General features: G+C 34.2%; 3 protein-coding genes across 3 annotated transcripts; 2 read left to right on the top strand and 1 right to left on the bottom strand.

The window, feature by feature from the left end:
* The first annotated feature begins 536 nt into the window (after nucleotides 1-536).
* Nucleotides 537-1,649, top strand: LOC145616172 (uncharacterized). Its single transcript, XM_081670867.1, has 2 exons — nucleotides 537-981; nucleotides 1,387-1,649. The coding sequence occupies exons 1-2, from the start codon at nucleotides 537-539 to the stop codon at nucleotides 1,647-1,649; spliced, it is 708 nt and encodes a 235-aa protein (XP_081526993.1).
* A 2,602-nt stretch (nucleotides 1,650-4,251) lies between these two features.
* LOC145616351 (uncharacterized) lies at nucleotides 4,252-9,148 on the top strand. The gene is made up of 9 exons (XM_081671058.1): nucleotides 4,252-4,578; nucleotides 4,674-4,878; nucleotides 4,970-5,060; nucleotides 5,557-5,702; nucleotides 5,875-6,118; nucleotides 6,474-6,578; nucleotides 6,661-6,843; nucleotides 7,939-8,140; nucleotides 8,558-9,148. The coding sequence occupies exons 1-9, from the start codon at nucleotides 4,278-4,280 to the stop codon at nucleotides 9,049-9,051; spliced, it is 1,971 nt and encodes a 656-aa protein (XP_081527184.1). The 5' UTR covers nucleotides 4,252-4,277; the 3' UTR covers nucleotides 9,052-9,148.
* A 7,941-nt stretch (nucleotides 9,149-17,089) lies between these two features.
* On the bottom strand, nucleotides 17,090-19,788 carry LOC145617234 (transcription factor DIVARICATA-like). Its single transcript, XM_081671925.1, has 2 exons — nucleotides 18,185-19,788; nucleotides 17,090-17,884 (listed from the first exon to the last, which is right to left on the bottom strand). The coding sequence occupies exons 1-2, from the start codon at nucleotides 18,613-18,615 to the stop codon at nucleotides 17,377-17,379; spliced, it is 939 nt and encodes a 312-aa protein (XP_081528051.1). The 5' UTR covers nucleotides 18,616-19,788; the 3' UTR covers nucleotides 17,090-17,376.
* Between the last annotated feature and the right edge of the window lie 2,840 nt (nucleotides 19,789-22,628).

Below are 22,628 nucleotides of genomic sequence, written 5' to 3'. Positions count from 1 at the left end.
TAAAAATTAATTATCAGATAAAATAATTTTTAATACGAATATATAGTATGAATAATTCAAAATTGATACGACACTAAACACGAATATATATGACTCGTACTGTCGTACACCATATTAAGACTGGAGTAGCAATCATGTAGGGCAACTAAAAATACTTCTTGTTACAATCAAAAAATACTTCTTGTTATGTTCTGATTTTAACTTGAGCAAAAAAAACGTAGAGAACTAGGGAAGTGGAGTAGTTGTCATTAAGTAGTCACTTTATCTCTAATTTAATATAATTCGTGAATTAAGAAAAACATTAAATTCCCAAAGCATTAGACCCCTCTAGACCCAATTACAAAACGCATATCAATCCCCCTGTAAAAATAAAATGCATGCATGTAAATCAAAACATATCAACAACAAAAAAAACCAATTTCAATTTCACCAAAAAATAAAAAAAAACCCAACATAAAATCTTTGTACTTAGTATGTAATCTTACGTTACAAAATATAAAAATTTAGGTGTTTATTACTAGCATCTCTCCTTCTAAATGGAAGAACATCATCACGAAAATCACGACGAGGCAGAGATGAGATCAGGAGTAGGGGGGTTAAGATGGAATCCAACAAAGGAGCAAATTGAGATGTTAGAGAAGGTTTATAGCGTTGAGGGTATACGAACACCTAGTGCAGAGCAGATACAGGAGATTACGGCTCGTCTTAGAGTGTACGGTCATATTGAAGGGAAGAATGTATTTTACTGGTTTCAAAATCATAAGGCTCGCCAACGCCAGAAGCAAAGGCATGAACGTTGTTTGCTAACTAATGCGGCGAGTTCCTCTGCTAATGGAATTCATCATTCGCCTCATCAGCATTGTCATTATCCTAATAATTATCCTGGGGTTATTAATCTTAATTTTCAACCTCGGCCTGTTTTTCCTGCTCCTCATCATCCTGCTAATTACCCTCATCATCAGTATCTTCCTAATCCTAATGGTATGCTTCTTTTGTTACTTTTTTTTTTTCCGTTTTTCTTGTTTTTTTAAAACCTTAAGACATGTTTTTACTAGTTGACAAATTGACCTCGGTTTATATATACACAATCTATATGTAGCTGTGAATGTCGCGTGTATGTATCTCTAGTACATACATTAAATTTTACGAGTAATGAACAACTTAATGACATAATCATTGCAGTGTGCGGTAATTGACAAATGAAACATCGATCTAGAGTGTCCAATACATGTAATCTTGTGCTAGTCACGTGTCCAGTGAACTAATATAATAAAAACGCGAGTATATTATTAGATCATACCATGCACTTGAATTAATTTTGCTAGCTAGCTGATATTATTGGACTTGGCCAGGTGCACTTATGATTATATTTGTTATTATTTGCAGTGATATGCAACCCGTATTACCATTTGCCACAACAACCAGGCCTTGGGTTTTATAATGCTCCACAGCACCACCACAGGGCATCTGCATCAGCTGATCATCATCACCAGGGCATGATGAAGGCGAGATCGTCAAGATCGATGGATAATGATCGTCATTATCAAAGGAATTCGATGGAGATGACCACCCTGAATCTTTTCCCTGTACACCCAACTGGAATATTGGATCACAAGCTTGAAGGAGAAAGTAGTACAAGTACTAATTAATAGCTATATATTTTCTTAGTTATAAGTATTTTATCTAACTTGAATTTTATTTTATGGGGGTATACGGTATAAGTGGAATTGGTATACTTACTTCAAGGGCTTAGCTTGTACGTTTTTTGTAACAAGGATATGGTTTTAATTAGATGGTTATGATGTCCTTTTTAAAAAAAATAAAAAAATGTACCGACTAAATAAGCTTAATATTGTACGTAACATAATATTTGCTTGATGATACGATGATAATTTGGCAAATGCAACCAAGCAAAATCCCTAAATCATCCGTCCACAAGTTCATAACGTTAGTTCATGCTTCATCTTTCATCTACATATTTGCATGTAAATTGTGTACTCTGTTGATGAGCGTTTCACACTTAATTTAAGAGTTAATACAAATTGAAGGTACTAACGTTTGCCAAAAATTGCACAAAAGGGACTAACGTTTCAGAAGTTGCAAATAGAGTACTCACCACATAATTGACCTTCTACAACAGGTTAACCAAACAAAAAAAAAAGGCAAAAGAAAATTCTGACATAAAGTCAGAAGGTACTAACGTTTGTAATTGTTTTATATACTCATCTCCATGGCCATCTTCTCCACCTTGCATCTATTGAAAAAAAAAAAAATCGGAAGAAATAATTACAAAAATTACAGGAAATACGAAGTGGTATTAATGAGGTAAGGAGAGGCCATGGGAGTTTTCCGAGGACCGTTTTGCCCCTCTCCTTAGACGACCACTGACAACGGCGGTCGTATTTTGCCGGTGATTTCTCCGACCACCTCTAAAACGGTCCCCAAGCCATCTAATGCGGAAACCCAAACTGTCTTATCTGTTTCTGTTAGCTGTGACTGTCACTTTGCAGTATGTGCATGCATCTTAATCTTCTCATCTCACCCTTTGCTAATTATCAATCATCAGAGGCTGCGATGAGAGAAAAACGTTCAAAGTAGTCAAATTTAATATGGGTTTTGAGAATTTTTTTGAGGGTTTTGGGGTAATTTTTCCATTTGGCTTGGCAGAAAAGAAAAAAAGAGAAAATGTTGGTTTTGTTTTGTTTTGTGTTTTGGATTGGTTTGGTTTGGTTAATTGGAAATTATTTGGGTGCAATTTGCCGCCATGGTTGATTATCCCACCTTGAAAATTTCTACCTGATTGTTTGATGAGATGTGGATCTGAGCCTCCTATTTGAAAAAAACAAAAAAAAAAAAAAAAAAAAAAAAAAGGAAGAATTGGAAGCATTGTTGAAAAGAGTAAATACAAATAGAATATACCAACTGGCAAACGTAAATCACTTACTGTTTCTTGGATGATGTTTCTGAACCGAATTTCCACATTAATGGCGTTGAGCTTCAAGGGGAAGGAAGAGCTCTGTTTTTTTCTTTTCTGTAAAAACAAATGATGAGGGAAGCGTTTCCAAAAAGTACACGTTACTTGTTTTTTTATTTTACTTTTTTTTTTTAAAACCAAAAAATTGTTTTAACCGGTTTTAACAAGTTAGTACAAGATTTTTTACCTCCCAGTACCCTTTGTGCAACTTCTGAAATGTTAGTCCCTTTTGTGCAACTTTTGGCAAACGTTAGTACCTTCAATTTGTATTAATTCCTTAATTTAATCAACCCCCCAACCACTCCCTCCCTCCCTCCCTCTTAATTATTGGTTATCTAGTTATCCGGTCTACTTAGTTATAGATGACATTGGATCGTGCTTAATTAAATTACATTTTACTCTGTAGTTTGTTGTATAATCAAGATATTTGCATGATATGATGGTAATGTATGTGTTGTGCTAGCCTCCTTTTGAAAGTTGTTCTATGTTTTTATAGCTCATCACTAAATAACAATTATCATACGTACATTTTTACACCCCATTTTACTTTATTCATTTTTTTACTGTCTATGTTTGACCACTTTACACATAGTTGTAGCTAGTAAGCGAATCAAATAAAAAAAATAAAGGTAATTTTGTTTGGTTTTAACAAGGAATACATACATATTCCCACCCCAAGTCAATGGTTGCTAAGTTCAGGGTTGCGATACATATTTGGTTCAAAGTCGGTTGGGCTCACTACAACGTATTGTTCCTTAGTTTTTTTTATCCTCATATTGGTTCATCGCTATAAATTTGTAATACAGGGAAATTTAGGGCCCGTTCACATTTACTGAACTGAGCTGAATTAAAATGAACTGAACTGAACCAAGCTAAATTGAATATTTTATTAGAGAAGGAAATTAGAAGCTGAACTGAACTGAACTTAAATAAACTGATTTGAGCAGAATTGAACTGAACTGATTTGAGCTGAATTGAACTGAACTGAAATGAACTGATTTGAGCTGAACTGAACTAATTGGAACTAAACTGAACAGAACTGAAATTAAGTAAATGTGAAAAGACGCTTAAAGTCGTGCATCTTACCGAAAAAAATCAAAAAATTTAGATTAAAAAAAATACACTTTTTGAGTTTTGATAATTTTATTCTTAAAAAAAAAAAAAAAAAAAACAATCAATTTGAAGCAAAATAAAAAGGAAACCTCTTTCAAAAAAAAAAATAAAAATAAAAAATAAAATAAATATAAATAATAAAAAGAAAACCGACCCTGCACGGAGCAACCGACCTATTCCCGCCATATTTATGAAATTGACAGTTGCTCCTGGAAAAAAATCTGGTACTCCCAACAATCATATCCTCAATTCTTCACTTACTCCACTCATCATCATCTTCAAGTCAACCCTCTTTCTCTCTCCTCTAAATCACTCAATTCAATCGGAAGAAGCCATGGAAGAAACCTTCATTTACAGAAACCCTAACGCAGCCATTGAAGACCGAATCAAAGACCTCCTTTCTCGTATGACTCTGCAAGAGAAGCTCGCTCAAATGACTCAAATCGAACGAACCGTCGCTTCTCCTTCCGCCATCAAAGACTTCGCCATTGGTTTATTCCTTTATCTTCATTTTTCTCTCTCCTAGGGTTTCTGTTTTGCTCGTTTTCATGATTGCGTTGATTTTTTTTTTTTTTTTTTTTTGCAGGTAGTATACTGAATGCCGGAGGAAGTGCGCCTTGCGAGAAGGCGGTGTCATCTGATTGGGCGGATATGATTGATAATTTTCAGAAATTGGCATTGGAATCGCGGTTAGGGATTCCGATTATTTATGGTCTTGATGCTGTTCATGGTAATAATAATATTTATGGTGCTACGATTTTTCCTCACAATGTTAATCTTGGTGCTACTAGGTTAGTTGATTGCTTCTTTTTGAAAATTTGATGTTTCTAAATTAGTTGTTTAGATGAGCAAAAGGGTGAAAATTTGGGGAATTTGGTGCAGGGATGCTGATTTGGCTTATAGAATTGGGGCTGCAACTGCTTTGGAGGTTAGAGCTTGTGGAGCTCATTATGCATTTGCTCCCTGTGTAGCTGTAAGTACTTAACAGAATTTATGCTTTCGTATTGCTCGAATACTTGATTGGATGAAATTGAAATCATTAGACTTTCTAAATTACTAACAGATGATGTAGTGACCAATGAATGCATTGAGATTGAGGTTGTAGACTATTCTAGTGGCAAACTGATTTTATAGCCGTTGTGAAGTTTTAAGGGAAAATATATCGGATAATGAAGAATTGTACGGTGTAGTGCTATTGCAATTGAAGTAGGAAAACTCGATGTTCTTTAGTTTTCCTATCCTTATTGTGCCTATTGATTCAAATAAATAGTGGAGGAGTCACTAGTGTAGAAGATTTTATTTTGTACTCCTTAGTATTTAAGTGGATAATTTTGGAGAAACTGAAAGACTGTTGAATATCCATAGCCGTAATGCCTAATACTCCATACCATTGTAGTATCCAGTTCCACTGTTGTGGCTGCTTTTGTACTTTGTTGCTTTCTACAAAATCTGAAGCTGGTGTTTTAAAGGTTTGCAGAGATCCAAGATGGGGAAGATGCTATGAGTGTTACAGTGAGGATACCGAAATTGTGAGGAAGATGACTTCCATTGTATCAGGGTTACAGGGGGATCCACCTAAGGGACACCCAAATGGCTACCCATTTCTAAAAGGAAGGTCAGGGAAAAGTCAACTTTTTAACAAATTCTCATATGATGTTAACCCAGTTTATAGTAGTTTAGATTAATGTAAATCACTTCCTTACGGATCAATTTGATACGTTTCTGAAATACAATGATTTTTTTTTTTACTTTTTTGATCTTCATTTTTTATGTGTTTCTGGTTCCAGAAAGAATGTTATTGCTTGCGCTAAGCACTTCGTTGGTGATGGAGGAACACATAAAGGTATAAATGAGGGGAATACGATCTCTTCGTATGAAGATTTAGAAAGGATTCATATGGCACCCTATCTGGACTGTATCTCTCAGGGAGTTTGCACTGTCATGGCTTCCTATTCTAGCTGGAATGGTAGACAGCTACACGCTGATCGTTTTCTTCTCACGGAGATCCTTAAAGACAAGCTGGGATTCAAGGTATATTTTCATATTTGCATTGATATATCATATATGTTGGCCTATTAAGAAAATACTTTACCATGGATATTCATTTTTTCTGAAGCCTTGACTCTACCATGTATCTCCTTATATCCCTTAAGTCAAATCATTAAGAAGTTGCTACCATATTATTACCACTATGAGTTTTTCTTACTCACTTTCATTATTCCCTTTTTTTTTTTTTTTTTTTTTTTTACGGGACACTTTCATTATTCCCAATGTATGTGAAAATGACCAATCCTGTTATCTCTTTCATAAGATTTGATTTGGAATCTTTTGCATATGTTTCACCTGGGAACTGATGTTCACATCTTGGTTTATATTTCCGCTGCAGGGATTTGTAATTTCAGATTGGGAAGGCATTGATAGACTTTGTAAACCTCAAGGTTCAGACTTTCGTTTCTGCATTTTAGCTGCTGTTAATGCAGGAATTGACATGGTAAGGAGTTATAAAACACAAAATTGTAGAACTTGGGGTTTTTTTAATTTTATCTTCCAGCCATAACAAAGTTAATATGCAGGTTATGGTACCTTTTAAGTACGAAAAGTATCTAGAGGACTTGAACTATCTTGTGGAATCAAAAGAGATACCATTGTCTAGGATTGACGATGCTGTTGAACGGATCCTTAGGGTGAAATTTGTCGCAGGGCTTTTTGAGCACCCTTACACTGACCGATCTCTGCTAGATACTGTTGGATGCAAGGTTGTATTTTCATTAACCCTTTTTTCCAGTATGTCTTTTTTTATATGTAGTCTGAACATACCTTAATGAGGTTTTCACTAGGTTACATTTTCTGATTTTTTTTTCCCCTGAAGACTTTTCTTTTGCCTCTTTGCTAATTTTGAAATTTAGATTGGATGCTATTAAATTTGTGCATATCTGTCCTGTTCCTGCCGTTTTTGCAGGTTGCAGAAACTCTTATAGGCCGTATTAGATGTCTCTCCTTTTCTAATTCTTCCTCCAAAATCTTGCCCTTTTTGATGATGCAGAAATTTAAATTGGTAATTTTCACTTGTTAAACGAGGGAAAGGGAGACCGAAAATGATTTGGTTGGAAGGATTTAGGAAAGATATGAAGCATATGGATTTGCGTGAGGATGAGGCATTGGATCGTAAGGGATGGAGGAGGAAGATTTTTGTTGATGACTACACGGAATAATCACTTTTGGTTCATATACCCGACCCCACTTATGGGATTAAGTCTTTAATTGATTGATTGATAAACAGTGCTTTGCCATCTTCTGAACTATATTTTTAATACATTTATGAGATAAGGAGGATGGCTCATAGCTCTCTGCAGTGCTGTCCTGGGTTTGTGACAGCCTGACAGGTGGTGTCACTGGGCATGGGAAATCCCAAAGAGGTTTAGTTATATGGAAAGCATGACCCCGTAGTTGGTCAGAGGGCTATAGCCATGTGGTCCTCTCACTTTCCCCGTAAAATGGTGCTAACTCTACCATACTAAGTATCCAAACTAACCTACTTATTTTGTTTTATAATACTAGTACTTTAAAATCTAGGCATTGGTGAAGAGAGCATTTGTATGTTTCTTATGTTTTGTATGTCAATTAATGATCTCTACTCCCCTCAGTACTTTCTGCATTTTCTGGCTTCCTTGACTACTATTTTAAACTTTGTTTCGGATGATACACTAAGACCTTACTTGCAATTCCGTAACAAGAAGAATGTTATTGTGTTTTTAATATAATAATCGTCCCCATTCTGAAATAATTTTCATTGGTTATATATATATATCTGCTGGCGTGAATATTGAACTAATAACTTGTTTTTGTTTTAGTTGCATCGCGATCTAGCACGTGAAGCAGTACGGAAGTCTTTAGTGCTCCTGAAAAATGGGAAAGACCCTAGATATCCATTCCTTCCATTGGACAAGAACGCCAAAAAAATTCTTGTTGCTGGAACACATGCTGACAATCTTGGATACCAATGTGGTGGGTGGACTATAACTTGGGATGGACTTGGTGGAAGAATTACAGTTGGTATGCATTTCTTGGGCAGTATGTTGTTCCTGCATCTTCTGTACCTGTGTTGCCACTCATGTTAGGTTATTACATGCCTGATTTGTTCTGTTGTTTATTTTTTGGGTTCAGTGCTTTGCACTGCTGTTAATTGTACTAAAAAAATACGGAGTATATTTTCTCGATGCATTTTACCAAAATTAATGATTATCTTTGTCCATAAAAATCATTTTGGGGAAGCCAGTCAACGAACTACGGAGTATATGTTATCTTCTTTAACCCCTTTCCAGTGTTTAATTTGTACTGTTTGCATGTGTATAATGTGATTGTATTGTTAGCTTATTATTGGATGTTGATACAATGATTGGTATCTCTTAACTGTATGATCTATGAAGCATTAATTCCAGAGATAAGGCTGATACATCATTCATGTTACAGGCACTACCATTTTGGATGCAATTAAAGAAGCCGTTGGGGATAACACTCAAGTTATTTATGAAGAATTTCCATCACATAAAACCTTATCAAGGGAAGATTTTGATTTTGCCATAGTAGCTGCTGGTGAAGCTCCATATGCAGAATTCACAGGGGACAATTCGGTGCTTAATATTCCTTTGAATGGAGCAGATGTGATTAGTGCAGTTGCAGACAGAATTCCTACTCTGGTCATTCTGGTTTCTGGAAGGCCTCTAGTTTTAGAGTCATGGCTTTTGGACAAGATGGATGCTTTGGTTGCTGCTTTCTTGCCTGGAAGTGAAGGAGAAGGAGTAACTGATGTTCTTTTTGGAGATTTTGAATTTGAGGGTCTACTCCCAGTGACATGGTTTAAAAGTGTTACTCAACTTCCAATGACTGCTAAACAGAATTCATATGATCCTCTGTTCCCATTGGGTTATGGATTGAAAACCAACAAAGAAAAACATGTAATTTGATGATTTTGAGTATCAAGAATCACTACAGGTGTTGTACTATTGGATAAACAAGAAATTATTTTGTGAACTAATAAGAGCTTTTGTTAGTGGTTAATAATATGTGTATTCTCCTTTGGGTTTAACTCATTTTCTGGTCCGAAGCAGCACAAGTATGAAGTTGATTCTTTCTCGTCCATCAGTTTGAACTTACAATTATTGTCTATGATTATATGATGTGTTGGTCAGTTAGAATGTGATCTGAATTGTCATTTTCCAGATTCAATCTGTCAAAGAAAAAGGCTCATGAAGTCTATCATTGTCTGGTGCTCCATTAAAGTGGGCTTCCATCTTCTAGACAGTTTTGGTACGTCCTTTTCTCTGTCCTTTATCTGTCTAAATGATGCCTTCATCATACTGTTTTGTTTACGAAGTCTATTCCCTCTTTCACATGTGTGATTTGTGAATATGGTGTGATGAAGTTTTCCATCTATCATTGACATGGAGGATGATGAAACTAGTCCTTTGCCTTTTGTGTTCCTAGTTTAAGGAATTTTTTGTCTCGCAAATTATGTCTAAATTATATTTCTCTCATCTGTTTGTTGAGATAACTCGCATAATGACTGCTAGTCTAAACTTCTTATTTTTGTGCAATTATTGGTGAGCAGTTTGAAATTACTTATAAAATGAAGTTGTCTGACTTTTATTTGTACAAGTTTTTTTTTTTTTGACGGGTATTTGTACAAGTTGGGAAAAGAGATAGACTTATATGAAGATAATGTGAGTGTTTTCTCTTTTACTAGGCTTGAGTTGTATGCTCTGTGAATAGAACTGATATTACGTATGGCACAGACCTGAGGTAGGCTTATGTGACTTCCCTTCCTCCTTAAGATTGACAATGATATATGATGTTGAAATATTAGCTAGCCTTCTTTTTCACTTACCTAGCCATTGTAGGCAAATATGCAATGCAACTAGGAACACATTCTATGGATTATATTGCTACACTGTAACTTTTTTTTTTTTTTTTTTTTTTTTTTTTTTTTTTTTTTTTTTTGACGTTCTATGTTGCCCATCTAAAAAAAGTGGGTAGCAATTTTTCTAATTTTGGAAGACAAACCTCCTCCAGGATTTAACCATGTTAATCATTTTACATTGACTCTTGCGCACTATTCACATTTTTTGCTTTGATCATATTTTTCTAATAATATATAAAATCAAATGTACTAATACTATGGGTTTGTCATTACTTTGTCTCATGTTTATTTTTTATAAAATTAATTTTAGTAAATATTTCTTACATATAAGAGACTTTAATAATCAAAGTTGTACATTAAGCAAATGTAAAAGTCAAAAGTGGAACTATTAAAAAAAATTGAGGGACTATTACTCTTTGCAAGCTAGTAAGACATTAAAATTACTTGTAAACAACCTTTAAATTGGATATTTGTTGATTGAGGACAAAAATTAAATTTCAGTCTCATCACCAGATTGTAACAAATGGTTTTCTAGCTTATCATGTTAAGGTATAGCTGCTTGCGGAAGTGGTTCTACAACTGTTACAAAAACACTGGTTAGAGGTTAGTCTGCATAATTTTGGACTTTTACCAATTCTGCATCTAGGCGTGTAATTCTGGATTGCTGTTTGAGGTAAGACAGACATTTGATTGCAGGGAAAAAGAATTATCCATTACTTTACATTCTTTATTTAAGGATGAGCAGATGGCTTGTTAATAATGACTCATAAAGTAGGATTCTTGATATTCTTTGTTTTGCTGTGAAACCCACTCGTGTGATTAGCTTAAACTACATTATTAGTGGGCAATAGTGGCAATTACATCATGGATGAATGCATGATCACGATAATAAAAAAAAACCCTGTGTACGTAAAGCATAAAGCATATTTCTTTGTCTCCCTGAACAATGTCAATACTTGAGCCCTAGAGTTGAGAGATGAGCCTATGACTGCTTTTGTTTTTGCTGTAAATAGGCTGTGCCGTACAGATTGCAAGAGATCGTGATGTTTTCATGAATAATAAACTATGAAAAAGTAGTGAGTGACATGGTAGTGGATTTGGATTTAGGCACTCCTAATACATTAGGTGTTAGTGGAAAAGATTCCTTAGGAAAATGGAGATTTCAAATCTTATTATTTTGTCGGTGCCATTGTTTTTTGATCGTTTCATCCATAGAAAAACATAATTCCTCTGTTTCAATTTACTTGTGCTATGAGTAGAGTGTTTACCCTTCCCCGGGGGATGGATCACGGCTTTTGTTTCCAAATCAGTTATTTGTTAGGCAGTAAGGAGTCTCTGTTACAGAAGGTATGAATTTAGTATGGCTTCCTGTGAACTGATGCTAAGGGTGAGATTTTATATCCTGGAGAGGTTTTGGGAAACCTTTTTTTTCACTTAGGTATGCTATCTTTTGGTTCCTATGATTTTTTTGAATTAAATAGTTCAAAAGTGTGCAAAAGAAGAGGAAAAATAAAAAGTACTAATAAACTGGAATCTCATTGAGTGCGCTGTGACAAAGCCAACCTCTCTCAAGTATCCAATGCCATGGTCCATTTCTTTCCTTTGAGCTCAATGTCTTTTCGCATTAAATCTTGTGGATGTATATAGGCTATAGCTATTTTGTTTGAGACTTACAGTTTGCTGAAGGTGAAGGGGCATTTGCACCGAGAATGGATGTGGATGTGGATGTGGATGTGGATGTGGATGCGGATATGAATATGATATAGACATGGGAAAATGGTAATTTGGAAAAATACTAGTTATTTCTGAACGTAGTGGATACAGGACACATCACATTAGAGAGGTGCTTGTGCATGCATGACAATGCTTGTGCAGATATATTCAAAGGAACTGTTGCTTGATGAAGTAGTGTTGGAACTTGGAACATAACATATTAATAGCTGAATTGTCATTGAAGTTATACATGATGTATCGTCAGTGTCCTCAGCATGCCATTAATTAGCATTACACATTTACACCTAGAACTTTAAGCTTTATCTTCTCAGAAATTAATTAATGGAAAGTGTGGTTCATGACATGGGATAGATATGCTCCAATTTTCTCTGATTAATTTGTTTCTTATTCACCTGAATTTGGGAGATCCATTTGCTCTTTCCAACGTTTCCATGTTGTGTCATGCTAAGTGGGTAACCAATATTATTACTGTTGAACGGACTTTTTTTTTCAATATTAATATGTTTATCTATTTATTTATTGCTAATAAACTTAAGGTTTGCTTAAAGAATTTATCTGGGTAGAAAAAAAAAAAATTATTGTGACTGAGATTTATGAACAAATTCCAAATCAGTGCTGATTCCCTGTGCTAGGATGTAACTTGTTATTACAAGAGATACATTCTGCCTCAAAAATCATGACTTAGGCCCTTTCTCATACTTTACCCCTTTACTTTACTTTGGTTTATTTACTTCTGACAAAGATTCTAAACTATTCCAATTAGAAGGCACTGATTTTAACATATGAATGGGTGGAACATAGCATCTGTCAAATGTATCAGCAATTCAGCATCGTAGATACCCTAGCAAAATGCTTTAGCTCACTCTTCTCTAGTTCTTTAGAGGAAATGTAGCAAGTCGAGTTTGCCTTGTGCTGATCTTGTTTATCCATCTTATTGAAACAAGATTGTGTAAATAACGAGTCATCCATATTTTCTTAATTGACATGTAACAAAACTGTATGTGGGATTGTGGATTAAGTATATGGAAAGATAATCAGTTGTCCTATAAACCTCATGCAGTTACACTTTTGGAATCTACCACTTCTGACTGAATTTTTTATGAAGAACTCCTGACTTATTATCCAGCCCGATAAATTTTAACTGCTTTTGTAACATGCCTTGCTGCAGACTAACTAAGCATATGCTTGTATGTTAGAAAGATCTGAAGTCTCTGTTCTAAGCAACCAGTTTCCGTTACCTTCCAGTATAATTATCACTAGCATCAGCTTGTTGTGCATTATGTTGTATACTTGCTTGATTGATTCATTTGAGTTTTCCGCCAATTGGTTTTTTTTACACTGCTAATTTGATTTTATCTTTGGATCAACCATACTTTTTCTTACTACAAATTTAGCATATATATATTGGAGTCTTTATTGAATATCCTTGTTGCAGTGTATAAGGAGCTGCATGCTGCTCATGGCATTATACCTGTAGTGGAAAAGTTCTTGTTCGGAGCCCTATGTGTCAGAAACAGAATTGCATTTGAGAGACGGTACAAGGCAACAAATTTGCTCACTTTTGAAGACAAAATTAAAGTGCCCGATGGTGGTTTTGGATGCAATAGCTTGGTTTGGTAGTTTTATGACTTTTCCCTGTTTGAACTTGTTTTCTTTTCGTGATAAATATTGTTTCCTGCGATTTTGAACATAGAGGACATTTATATGAATAAGCTAAAATGACAGAAGTATAGTGTTAATGGTCAGCACAATTCTTCTTCCTAAAACAAAAAACATGAGTAACTTCTATGCATGTAGTTATGCATGCCTGCTGATCAAGTTGTCTATGTGGTGTCATGATTGGCTCATAGGCCGGTCATTCTCATAGCCATTGATCATATTACCATTTGACTGATTGTAGCGTTTGGGTTGAAGTTTGTTATGACATTCTTTAGGGAATACAGGAGTGGCTTCACTTTTGTGTGGACTCACATCAAAATAAAAAGGCTTCAGCACACAAAGCATCTCTCCTTCTCATGGAAGGTCTGTCCTCTTATCATCTTTATTTTGTTACCTTTACTAAAAGATGCCTGTGAAATGATCTTTTATGCAATTGATGCGTTTCACTTTGTCTAATATGACGTCATGAAAATCCCTGATTTGTTGATTATATGGAATACTGCATCTGCTAATCACGATATTTTCTTATTCTTTTTTCTGCTGTTTTGTACTGAACCTTTTTCTATTTTGAATAGAGTTGAAAGTCATTAGGATCAAATTTGTCTGCTTTGGAATATCTGACTAAGCGAAAATGTACCACTGGGTTGTTTCCCTCTTCTTATTCATTGTGATATAACCTGACAGTGTCAATATAGAGTGTAATGGAAGGTTTTGGTTGTACGATTTAGGTTTTTGACTGATCGTTTAAGGCCATAGTTAGCAGGCAGAGCAGTAAAGTTCTTATGTGTTGGATTTCCTTTACTGCCATGCTTAAATTTTCTTTACCTTCTGGTGTGAGTTTTATCTGACCCTTTAAGAGAATCAAATAAGGAGTAAGAAATACTCTAAGAATAGAGAAGCTAGGAAAAGATAATTCCAGAAGTTCAAATATTCTGATATTTACGCATGTGGCTGGCAGTTATTTCTAAAATTCAACATTGTGAGAATAAAGTGGCCAAGGTGCTTTTGAGTGCAAGGATGCTTCTTTTGAAAAGGAATGGTAAGTTTTGTCACTTAGTTGCTGGTTAATTCGATTGATTTAGTGCTGGGAGCTGAATAATCTACCATGACTCCATGAGATTATGAGAGTGACCAGAAGTTTTCAGACCTCTGAATGTTGTTCACTTGACATAGTGGTCAGTTTAACAACATTAGATATTCCAAACTGACGTGTAATGAACAAAGAAGCCGTGTAATGAACAAAGAAGCAGAAGGTGAAATGAAAACTAGTTTTAAAAAATGAAAGGAGAGTAGGTGTCACCCGGGTCAAGTGGGAATTCTTAGAATTCTAGCATGAGAAATTAGCACATCTTACTGTTGCGAGTGGAAATGTGTGGGTGAAGGTTTATTCTTCACTTTTTTTTTCCTTTTTTTTTTTTTTTGCCTTTTACTTTTTAATTATGTATGGAGAAGATAAAGTTACTAATTTGAAAGGTTCTGATGATAAGTTCAGGGCCACTGGAACCAGAAGAATCTGTTGCAATTCATCTCAACTGATTCATTATTGTAAGATGACCCATAAAAAGCAACAAATCAAGTCATAAGTCAAAATCTTGTGTATAAGGCATAAAATATGCATGTATAGGAGAGTGCATAATTGATCCAACCCCTTTCAATCTATAACAAGAATTATTGCTTCAAAAAAAAAAAAAAAAAAAAACAATACCAATAATGCTTGTTATTAGTGGAATCTCTAGCTAGTCAAGTTGGCAATTGTTGTGGAAAATGAAATCTTCCTAAGGAAGGTAATGCTTTAGTTAACATTTAAGTTCCCTATTGAACTTCACTGAAAAGTTCTAAATTTAGTTTATTTGACAAAACCTCGCGTTGAGAGGAAATAATCAGGTTAAAGACTTCGGCCTTGCTAAGTAAATGGCTTATCGGCCATCCCCTTTGATTGGCTTTTCGCCAAGTGAACCAGCCAGCAGTCGGTTGACTGCAAACAGTCCATATTCTTGAGGCTTAAGAATTTGGCAAAATTAGAGATTTAGAGTGCCTATGAAGTTTCAGAAAACAATGATAGTAACTGATTAGGAAAAAGGCAGAGTAACCTTTTTCCATATTATGAAAAGCTGTTATTAGCTTTTGCTTCCTTGAACTATGTCAGAATCTAAGCCTCAGATTTAAAGAACTGGACCACACTTAAAGAAAGATTAATTAAGTGGGTACTATACATTATACTACCACTAATCATGATGTGATTCCATAATCTAAGAAAAAAAAGACAGCAGTCGCGTGCTAATACAATAGTCTTAGAGAAAGTACAGTACATGACATTGGTCTAAAGAATTAGGTGAAAAATATAAAACATTATATGCAATGTTTATCTAAGTGAATCTTAAATGTCTTTCGTATATGCTTTTCGAAGGTTAATTATAGTTAAAATCTATGCCTTTACCATTGAAAGTAACCCACTAATCCCTTCTCTCTTCTTTCAGAAAGGGATCTCCTGGGAAAAGATCTTGGTTGAAAGATTTGGAAAAGATTTAGGAAGGGTGGGCGCTAGGAAGGAAATGAAGCATATGGTGCTTTATATAATGGAATGTGGACTCAGCTATGAACTTAATTTTAGGTCAAATTACCCAGTCAAGTAGTCCATTTTGGGGTGATGAATAGCTTGGCTCAAAAATAGTAAATGATTTTAAAGGGCTGAGAAAGGTAAGCATGAATTATAATGAAGACAATGTGTTATGGAATAGTACCAAAGAAGTGCTCTCTGACTCAGCCAGTTTTGAGAAAGCCTATCTACGGAGTAATGAACTTTAAGCTTAGCCATCTTTGGAATTAAATTGCAGATATTGGACAATAGCATATTCAAGGTTTATACGGCGACATACCCTAAGATAATTGATCATTTAGCCATGGGAAGTTGTTTTGAGTTTTACTTGAACATTGGAGCATTAAGAAAGTTGGGATTGTTTTAGGTCCTGTTCTTAGGTATGATATATGGATTATGAATTCATGCGTGTCGTTTGAAGGTTAGATCTTGCTAAAGAGGGGAAGAAGCTTGAAAATGCTTTCATTATCCTAGTGACAATCTAAGAAAAAACTTTTCTGGTTTGTAGTTTCTTCAGCATTTTAGACAGCAAATGAAAATTACACACAGTTCATGTCAGAAACCAAAAAATAATTGACCTGTCGTCAAATGTTGCTTCAATTATTATGATATATGAATTATATGTTTCCTATCAATAATATACAGTACTCTAAGAACATACTCATGATTGGATATTCTTATCATATTCAAGGCCGTACTTTGCTCCTTTCTTCATGAAATCTTGTAGTACTTGTTTACCTAAAAACAAAGCATATGCTGATCTCTGGTGAGTATCTTCCTTAAGTTGCTTAATATTTGCCACTATCTGTTGATGCTGTGCTTATTGTGCTTAGCTAGACTGGGATTTGGACAAAGAAAAGTTCTATTTAACTAACTAGTTAGGTAACTAACAAAGTAACAAGAGACAAGTGTCCAAAGTACCCCTACTGAGTAAACCGCAGTGAGGGTACTATCGACATTTTTCCTTCTTCCATTGCCTAATTGTAAGGTCATTAACCGGAGTGTCGGATAAATCAGGATTATCTTCTCCTAAGAGAAAAAGAAAATGTTCTAACAATCCAAAAATCATAATAAAGTTAATTAATTGGAAACTATACAAGGGAAAATTCCATTTGGAATAATAATCATTAGAATTAGCTCTACAAAATCCAACATTTTCCATATTCTAAGCCAAATTATAATTCTTTTGCGTCTCTTTCACTTATAATTTGAATATCATGGACTAATAATATTCACATAGACAACACCATGCAGAGAGACAAAAACACAGCTATCTTCTAGAAAACATAAAAATTAAGAAACCCCAAAAACAAAGATGCAAACAGTACAAACTACTAAGATTAAGACAACATCCTTGTTAATAACACTAATTAAACTCTTATGTCATCCATGAGGATAGTGCTGTGTTGGTTGAATCTGGAAACCCATGCTTTGAGCTCCTACATAATTTTCTAGATAATCACCCCTCTGCATATTCTGTCCTTGCACTTTCATCCCATAAGAGCCAACACCATAGGGTGCCATGAACATGTTTCCTTGCATCGAATCGAAGGCAATGGCGGTTGCGTTGTTCGATTGATCCCACTGAAAATGTGTTTTAGGCATGGTGATCGAATTCGCCTGCTGTTGGGTTTGCACTGTTATTGTGGACTGCTCTGGTGAATTAGACCTCTTGCTGTTATTATCTGGTGAAAGAGCTTCATTTTCTAGATTAACAGTTGTTATATCATGAATGCTAGCTCTTCTCTTGTCTTTCCCTCCTGATAGCTGCCTTATGAAGTATTTTTGTGCATGGCTAGCTACTTGGGTTGGAGTCCTTGTTACCACAAAATTCCTTGAAATGTTTCTCCAATCTCCTTTCCCATATTTCTTCAACCCCATCAAGAACAACCTATAAAAAAAATATAACATAATTTTAGAATTCATATCAATTATGCCATCAAATTATTGTAGACCAACAAAAGATCAAAAAGTCAAAACAAGCAAACAATGACCCTTTATTATCAAGGATAATGCAAAATTTCAAACTAACCAAATATCTTTTCTCTTTTGAATATTTAACCAAAAAGCCAGGATATTTACACTGAGAAATTAAAGTTAAACCCCCTATTAATCAAAGAATTATTCAACATAAACCCAATTTACCTAATACTTAACAAAGATTAGCACATTGAATTTATTAGAAACTTACTTATGCTCTTCTTCAGTCCATGGAACCCCCTTCTTCCTCTCTTGATCCGGGGGCCGAGCTCCGGGCGGCCCCCGCTTGCCTCCGGGGCTATAAGTATGCTTGTAAGCATCATAACCATTGTGATTAACCCATTCTAAGGTGAAAGCTGAGGCAGCATCAATATCATAACCAGGAATTGGGACTAAACCAGCTTCAATGTTACTAACATCATCTTCTAATTCCTTGTATTGTTTGATCACATCACCAACTGTTTTACCAGGAAGCATAGCTGCCACTTTTTGCCAACGATCTGGTGTGTCTTTATCATAAACTGCAAGAGCATTTTCAAATATCTTGTTTTCTGCTTGTGTCCAACTTGTGCTCCTACTTTCATCAATCAACCAGCTTGCAGATGATAGGTATGATGATAAAACTTCCATCTCCCACTTCATCAAATTAGCACAAAAATTGGACTTACCCAACTTTTAATTTACTATAATCTTGATGAAATTTTGTGTGGGTATTTTTTTTTTTTTAATTTCTTGGGGTTGTCAAAGGGACAGTTTTGACTTCATTTCTTGTGTAAAAATGAGGTGGAGAGACAGAAAGCAAGAGAACCAAGAAAGCAAATGTAGAGGTTGAGATTTTACAATGCCAATTTTAGAGAATTAAAGAAAGAGAGAGCAGGAGCATTAGAAAGGAATCAGAATACTCCCACCTCTTTTCTTTTCTTTTCTTTTCTTTTTTTTTTTTTTTTTACTCTTTCATAATATGCCTACCCCCTCTTGAGGAATCTGGAAAAAGACCCACCTATGCCAATATCAAAGAAAATCTATCAAAAATATCCCAAACATGGGAAATTTTTATTTTTATTTTTTTAAAATCAAAAAAAAAAATCTTAGGTAGAAACAGAATTTGAGGGTGTTTGAATTAATTAATCAACTAATCACCCAGAAAAAAAAAAAAAAAACTAATCATGAGAATGAATTTTTTTTTTTTTTTTCCCTGAATTGCAAGACAGAAGCTTGAGCTAATAATAGTAGAAGGTGGAAATCTAAGAGGTAGTAGTTTCACTTCAAGCTGCTAAAACCCAAATCAGGAAAGTTCAGAAAAACAGAGAATTTAATTTTGTGAAGAAAATAGAAGGTTTCAAGAAAAGGGGTTTCAGAAGAGCTGAAAATGGAAAGACCCAAGTGAGGAAACAGAGTGATTGTGGAAGCAGAGGAATTTGTAGGAGTGAGAAAATTCAGAAAAATCAACACAAAAAATAGAAGAAAAGGAGGAGAAAGAGAAAGATCTGTTCTTTCTTTCTTCTTTTTCCTTTTTTTTCTCTTCTTTCTTTCTTTTAAATTTTTTCTTGAGGTTTGAGCAGCAAAGTAAAGAGAAGGCACAGAGAAGGGAAAGTAATAAAGGGCCAAAAACCTAAAAAAGCAAAGGTAGCGAGGTTCAAGGAATGAATCTAAATTTTAGCACATCTATGCACAAAGAAAGAGGATGAAAAATAAAAAATAAAAAGGAAAAATAAAATAGAAATAAAAGAAAGGGGAGATCTTTCAGAGACAGGGCAGAGCAGAGACAGAGCTGGAGAGAGAAAACTGAGCAAAGGGTATTGAAGGTGGTGGGTTGTGATTGGGTAATATGGTGTTTGTGGATACTGCAACTAAAATTGAAAAAGTTCATGCTTTTTTTTATTAATTTCTTTTAATAAATGCTTAATTTTGTTTACCATGGTTTTATTATGTCCCCTTTCTAATTTTTTTTCTTTTTTTTTAATACCGAGTAATATTATTCACACACTCTACTCTACGAGATGGTAAAAATAAGAGTTTAACTATTGTTGCGAAATGGAAGATGTAATGCTCTTGGCATCTTAATTTTCTACTCTTTTATTGTAGCATCAAATATTCAAAAACTACGGAGAAAAGAGGAGGAAAAGGAGCCGCTCATGTGAAATTGTGAAGTACTTCTAGTTTTTTGTAAGAACAAAAAAAATAAGGTATGAAGCATATTTTCTAATGGCTTTATGTACTCTTGTACTAGTAGTAAATATGTCTCAAAAAGTGGGAAAAAATATGGTAAAGATAATGAAAATAAAGGGTAAAGATATATAAATGATAAACATTTACGGAGCAATATATTTTCTAAAGAGTAGATTGATAAGAGATACAGGGTATAGATTAATAATGTACTCGTGTTACAAAATCACGCATTAATTAGTGTATATAAAGTGATATTTCATCTTATTATTTACATTTTTAGCTGATATAAGTATATATTGTAATTGATCATTTTGAAATCTAAATTACTACTCCATATTGCAACAGGTAAACTTTTTCATTGGAAAATATTGTAAGATTATTCTCTATTTATATATTCAAATATCAAATTTCACAAATAAATACTAGAAATAATATATCATGAGTTCTAATCTATGGCATACATTTTTACAATACATAAACCATTGAATAAACTTTCATGAAATAACTGTTTTTATGTCGACATGTATTTTTTTGAGGGTAAGAAAATACCTAATGTTTAATTAGGCATTAAAATAAGGAGAAAAAAGCATAGGTTGACACCTCAATACCTCATAATGGATGATGGCTACTCCACCTTCCTACCTTGGCTACCACCAGTCAATTACAGACTCGTTTTGCCAAGCTATCATTAGGGTGTCTAAGTGTCAACTCAATTTTTGTTTACCTTAATTTAATCAAATTTTTTAAATTAATAGAAAAGACTTGCTTCTTTTCATAACTCCCAACTTTTTGTCACCAACTTAGCTTTAAACTAACACATGTTCTTTTCAATATGGATAAAAGAAACTAGTAGTTTCATTGAATGAACGTTCAGCAAATTTAAATTCAATTTGATTAAAAAGAAACTACAGGATTAATGACAAAAAGAAATTAGTAGCAATATTACATTGTTTACCCCATAGATCCTAATCACAATTAAGACATAAATTAAAGTTACTCTTGCATGTTTTATTTTCCGACTAGATTCAAAATATATTTATACTCAGGTATACACGGATTATATGTATGTGTTTTTTTTTCAAAATAATATACCTTGTGCATTAACACTGGTACGTTCTAACTACTAGATAGTAAACACGTGTCTAAAGCTTCTGAAGAATTGAGGTAATGTGTATTTGCATAGTTGTCCATATTATACCATTAGAGTAAGGGACATATCACATCTTTATTATTATGATAACTATTGCTATTGTTCAATAATAGAATAATATCCTATAAATAATGTAGAGAAATAAATTTCCCCCTTTTGTAAATTAGCACGACTATTACATTTCTTCATATGCTTTTAATTGTAAAATTTCTTAGCCATTTCAAATACACATTTTTTTTTCTGGTTGGAGGAGACAGGTAAAGCCCCAAACAAACAAAAACACTAGAGACAGAAAAATAGGAAACAATGTAGAACATAAATTAAAATGAGAAAATAAGAAAACTAACAAAAATGCCACAGGGGCAGTCTTCGGTAGGCCTGTACAAAACTATCCGAGAATCCGAAAATCCGATAATCCGATCCGCAACCGATCCGAATTTTTGGATATCCGATCCGAGTTTTCATTTCGGATCGGATATCCGATCCGAAAAAGCGGATATCGGATGCGGATTTGGATATTAATTTTCAGAATTTCGGATATCCGATATCCGAAAGATATCCGAAATATAAAGCCTAAAATAGTGAAATATATATATAATTTTTAAATTGTTCATATAAAACTAACCCTGTATCATTAACTTATTGATATTCTTAATATATTTGATGATAATATTAATTGTAAAAGGACTACTATTTTTGTTAAAATATTTTGTACAACTTAGCAATAAAAAACGGTAAAATTAGTGAAATTTAGAAAGTAATCGTAACAATTTTACTTAATATTGTGGATATCCAAAGCATCCGATCCGAAAATTTTGGATATCTGAATATCGGATATCCGAATTTTTCAAATCGGATTTGGATATCAATTTTTGATATCCGAGTCTTCGGATATCCGATCCGAAATCGCATTTCGGATCGGATATCCGATCCGTGAACAGACCTAGTCTTCGGTACCATATGAGGCAAAGCGACACTCCCTAAGTCCTCCAATAAAACGATATGAAGATCCCTATTTTTAATACACAATTTAAATTAGGTGATCCAAAGTTATTATTTGTAAATGTCCATGCATATAAGATGGAAAATCATTTTTTCTAAAGAAGTATTAAACGGTATAGTTGAAATTTAATAGTGCTAATTATCAACATTGCATTTTAATAAGAAGGTTTTAAGAGAGATTTAAGAAGAAATCTGAATGTTGACCTTACCCAAATCTCGTCAAGAAGTCAATATTACTATTGCTTTCTAATATTAAATGGAATAAAGTACAGCTCACATAATTTGGGGATTCAAGCTTTATTATCAATTATTTCTGTGTGTACTATACACAAGT

The sequence above is a fragment of the Chenopodium album genome, chromosome 26 (genome assembly GCF_948465745.1).
Source record: "Chenopodium album chromosome 26, dcCheAlbu1.1, whole genome shotgun sequence".
NCBI classification, from domain to species: domain Eukaryota; kingdom Viridiplantae; phylum Streptophyta; class Magnoliopsida; order Caryophyllales; family Amaranthaceae; genus Chenopodium; species Chenopodium album.
This window is presented reverse-complemented; position numbering and strand designations above follow the sequence as displayed.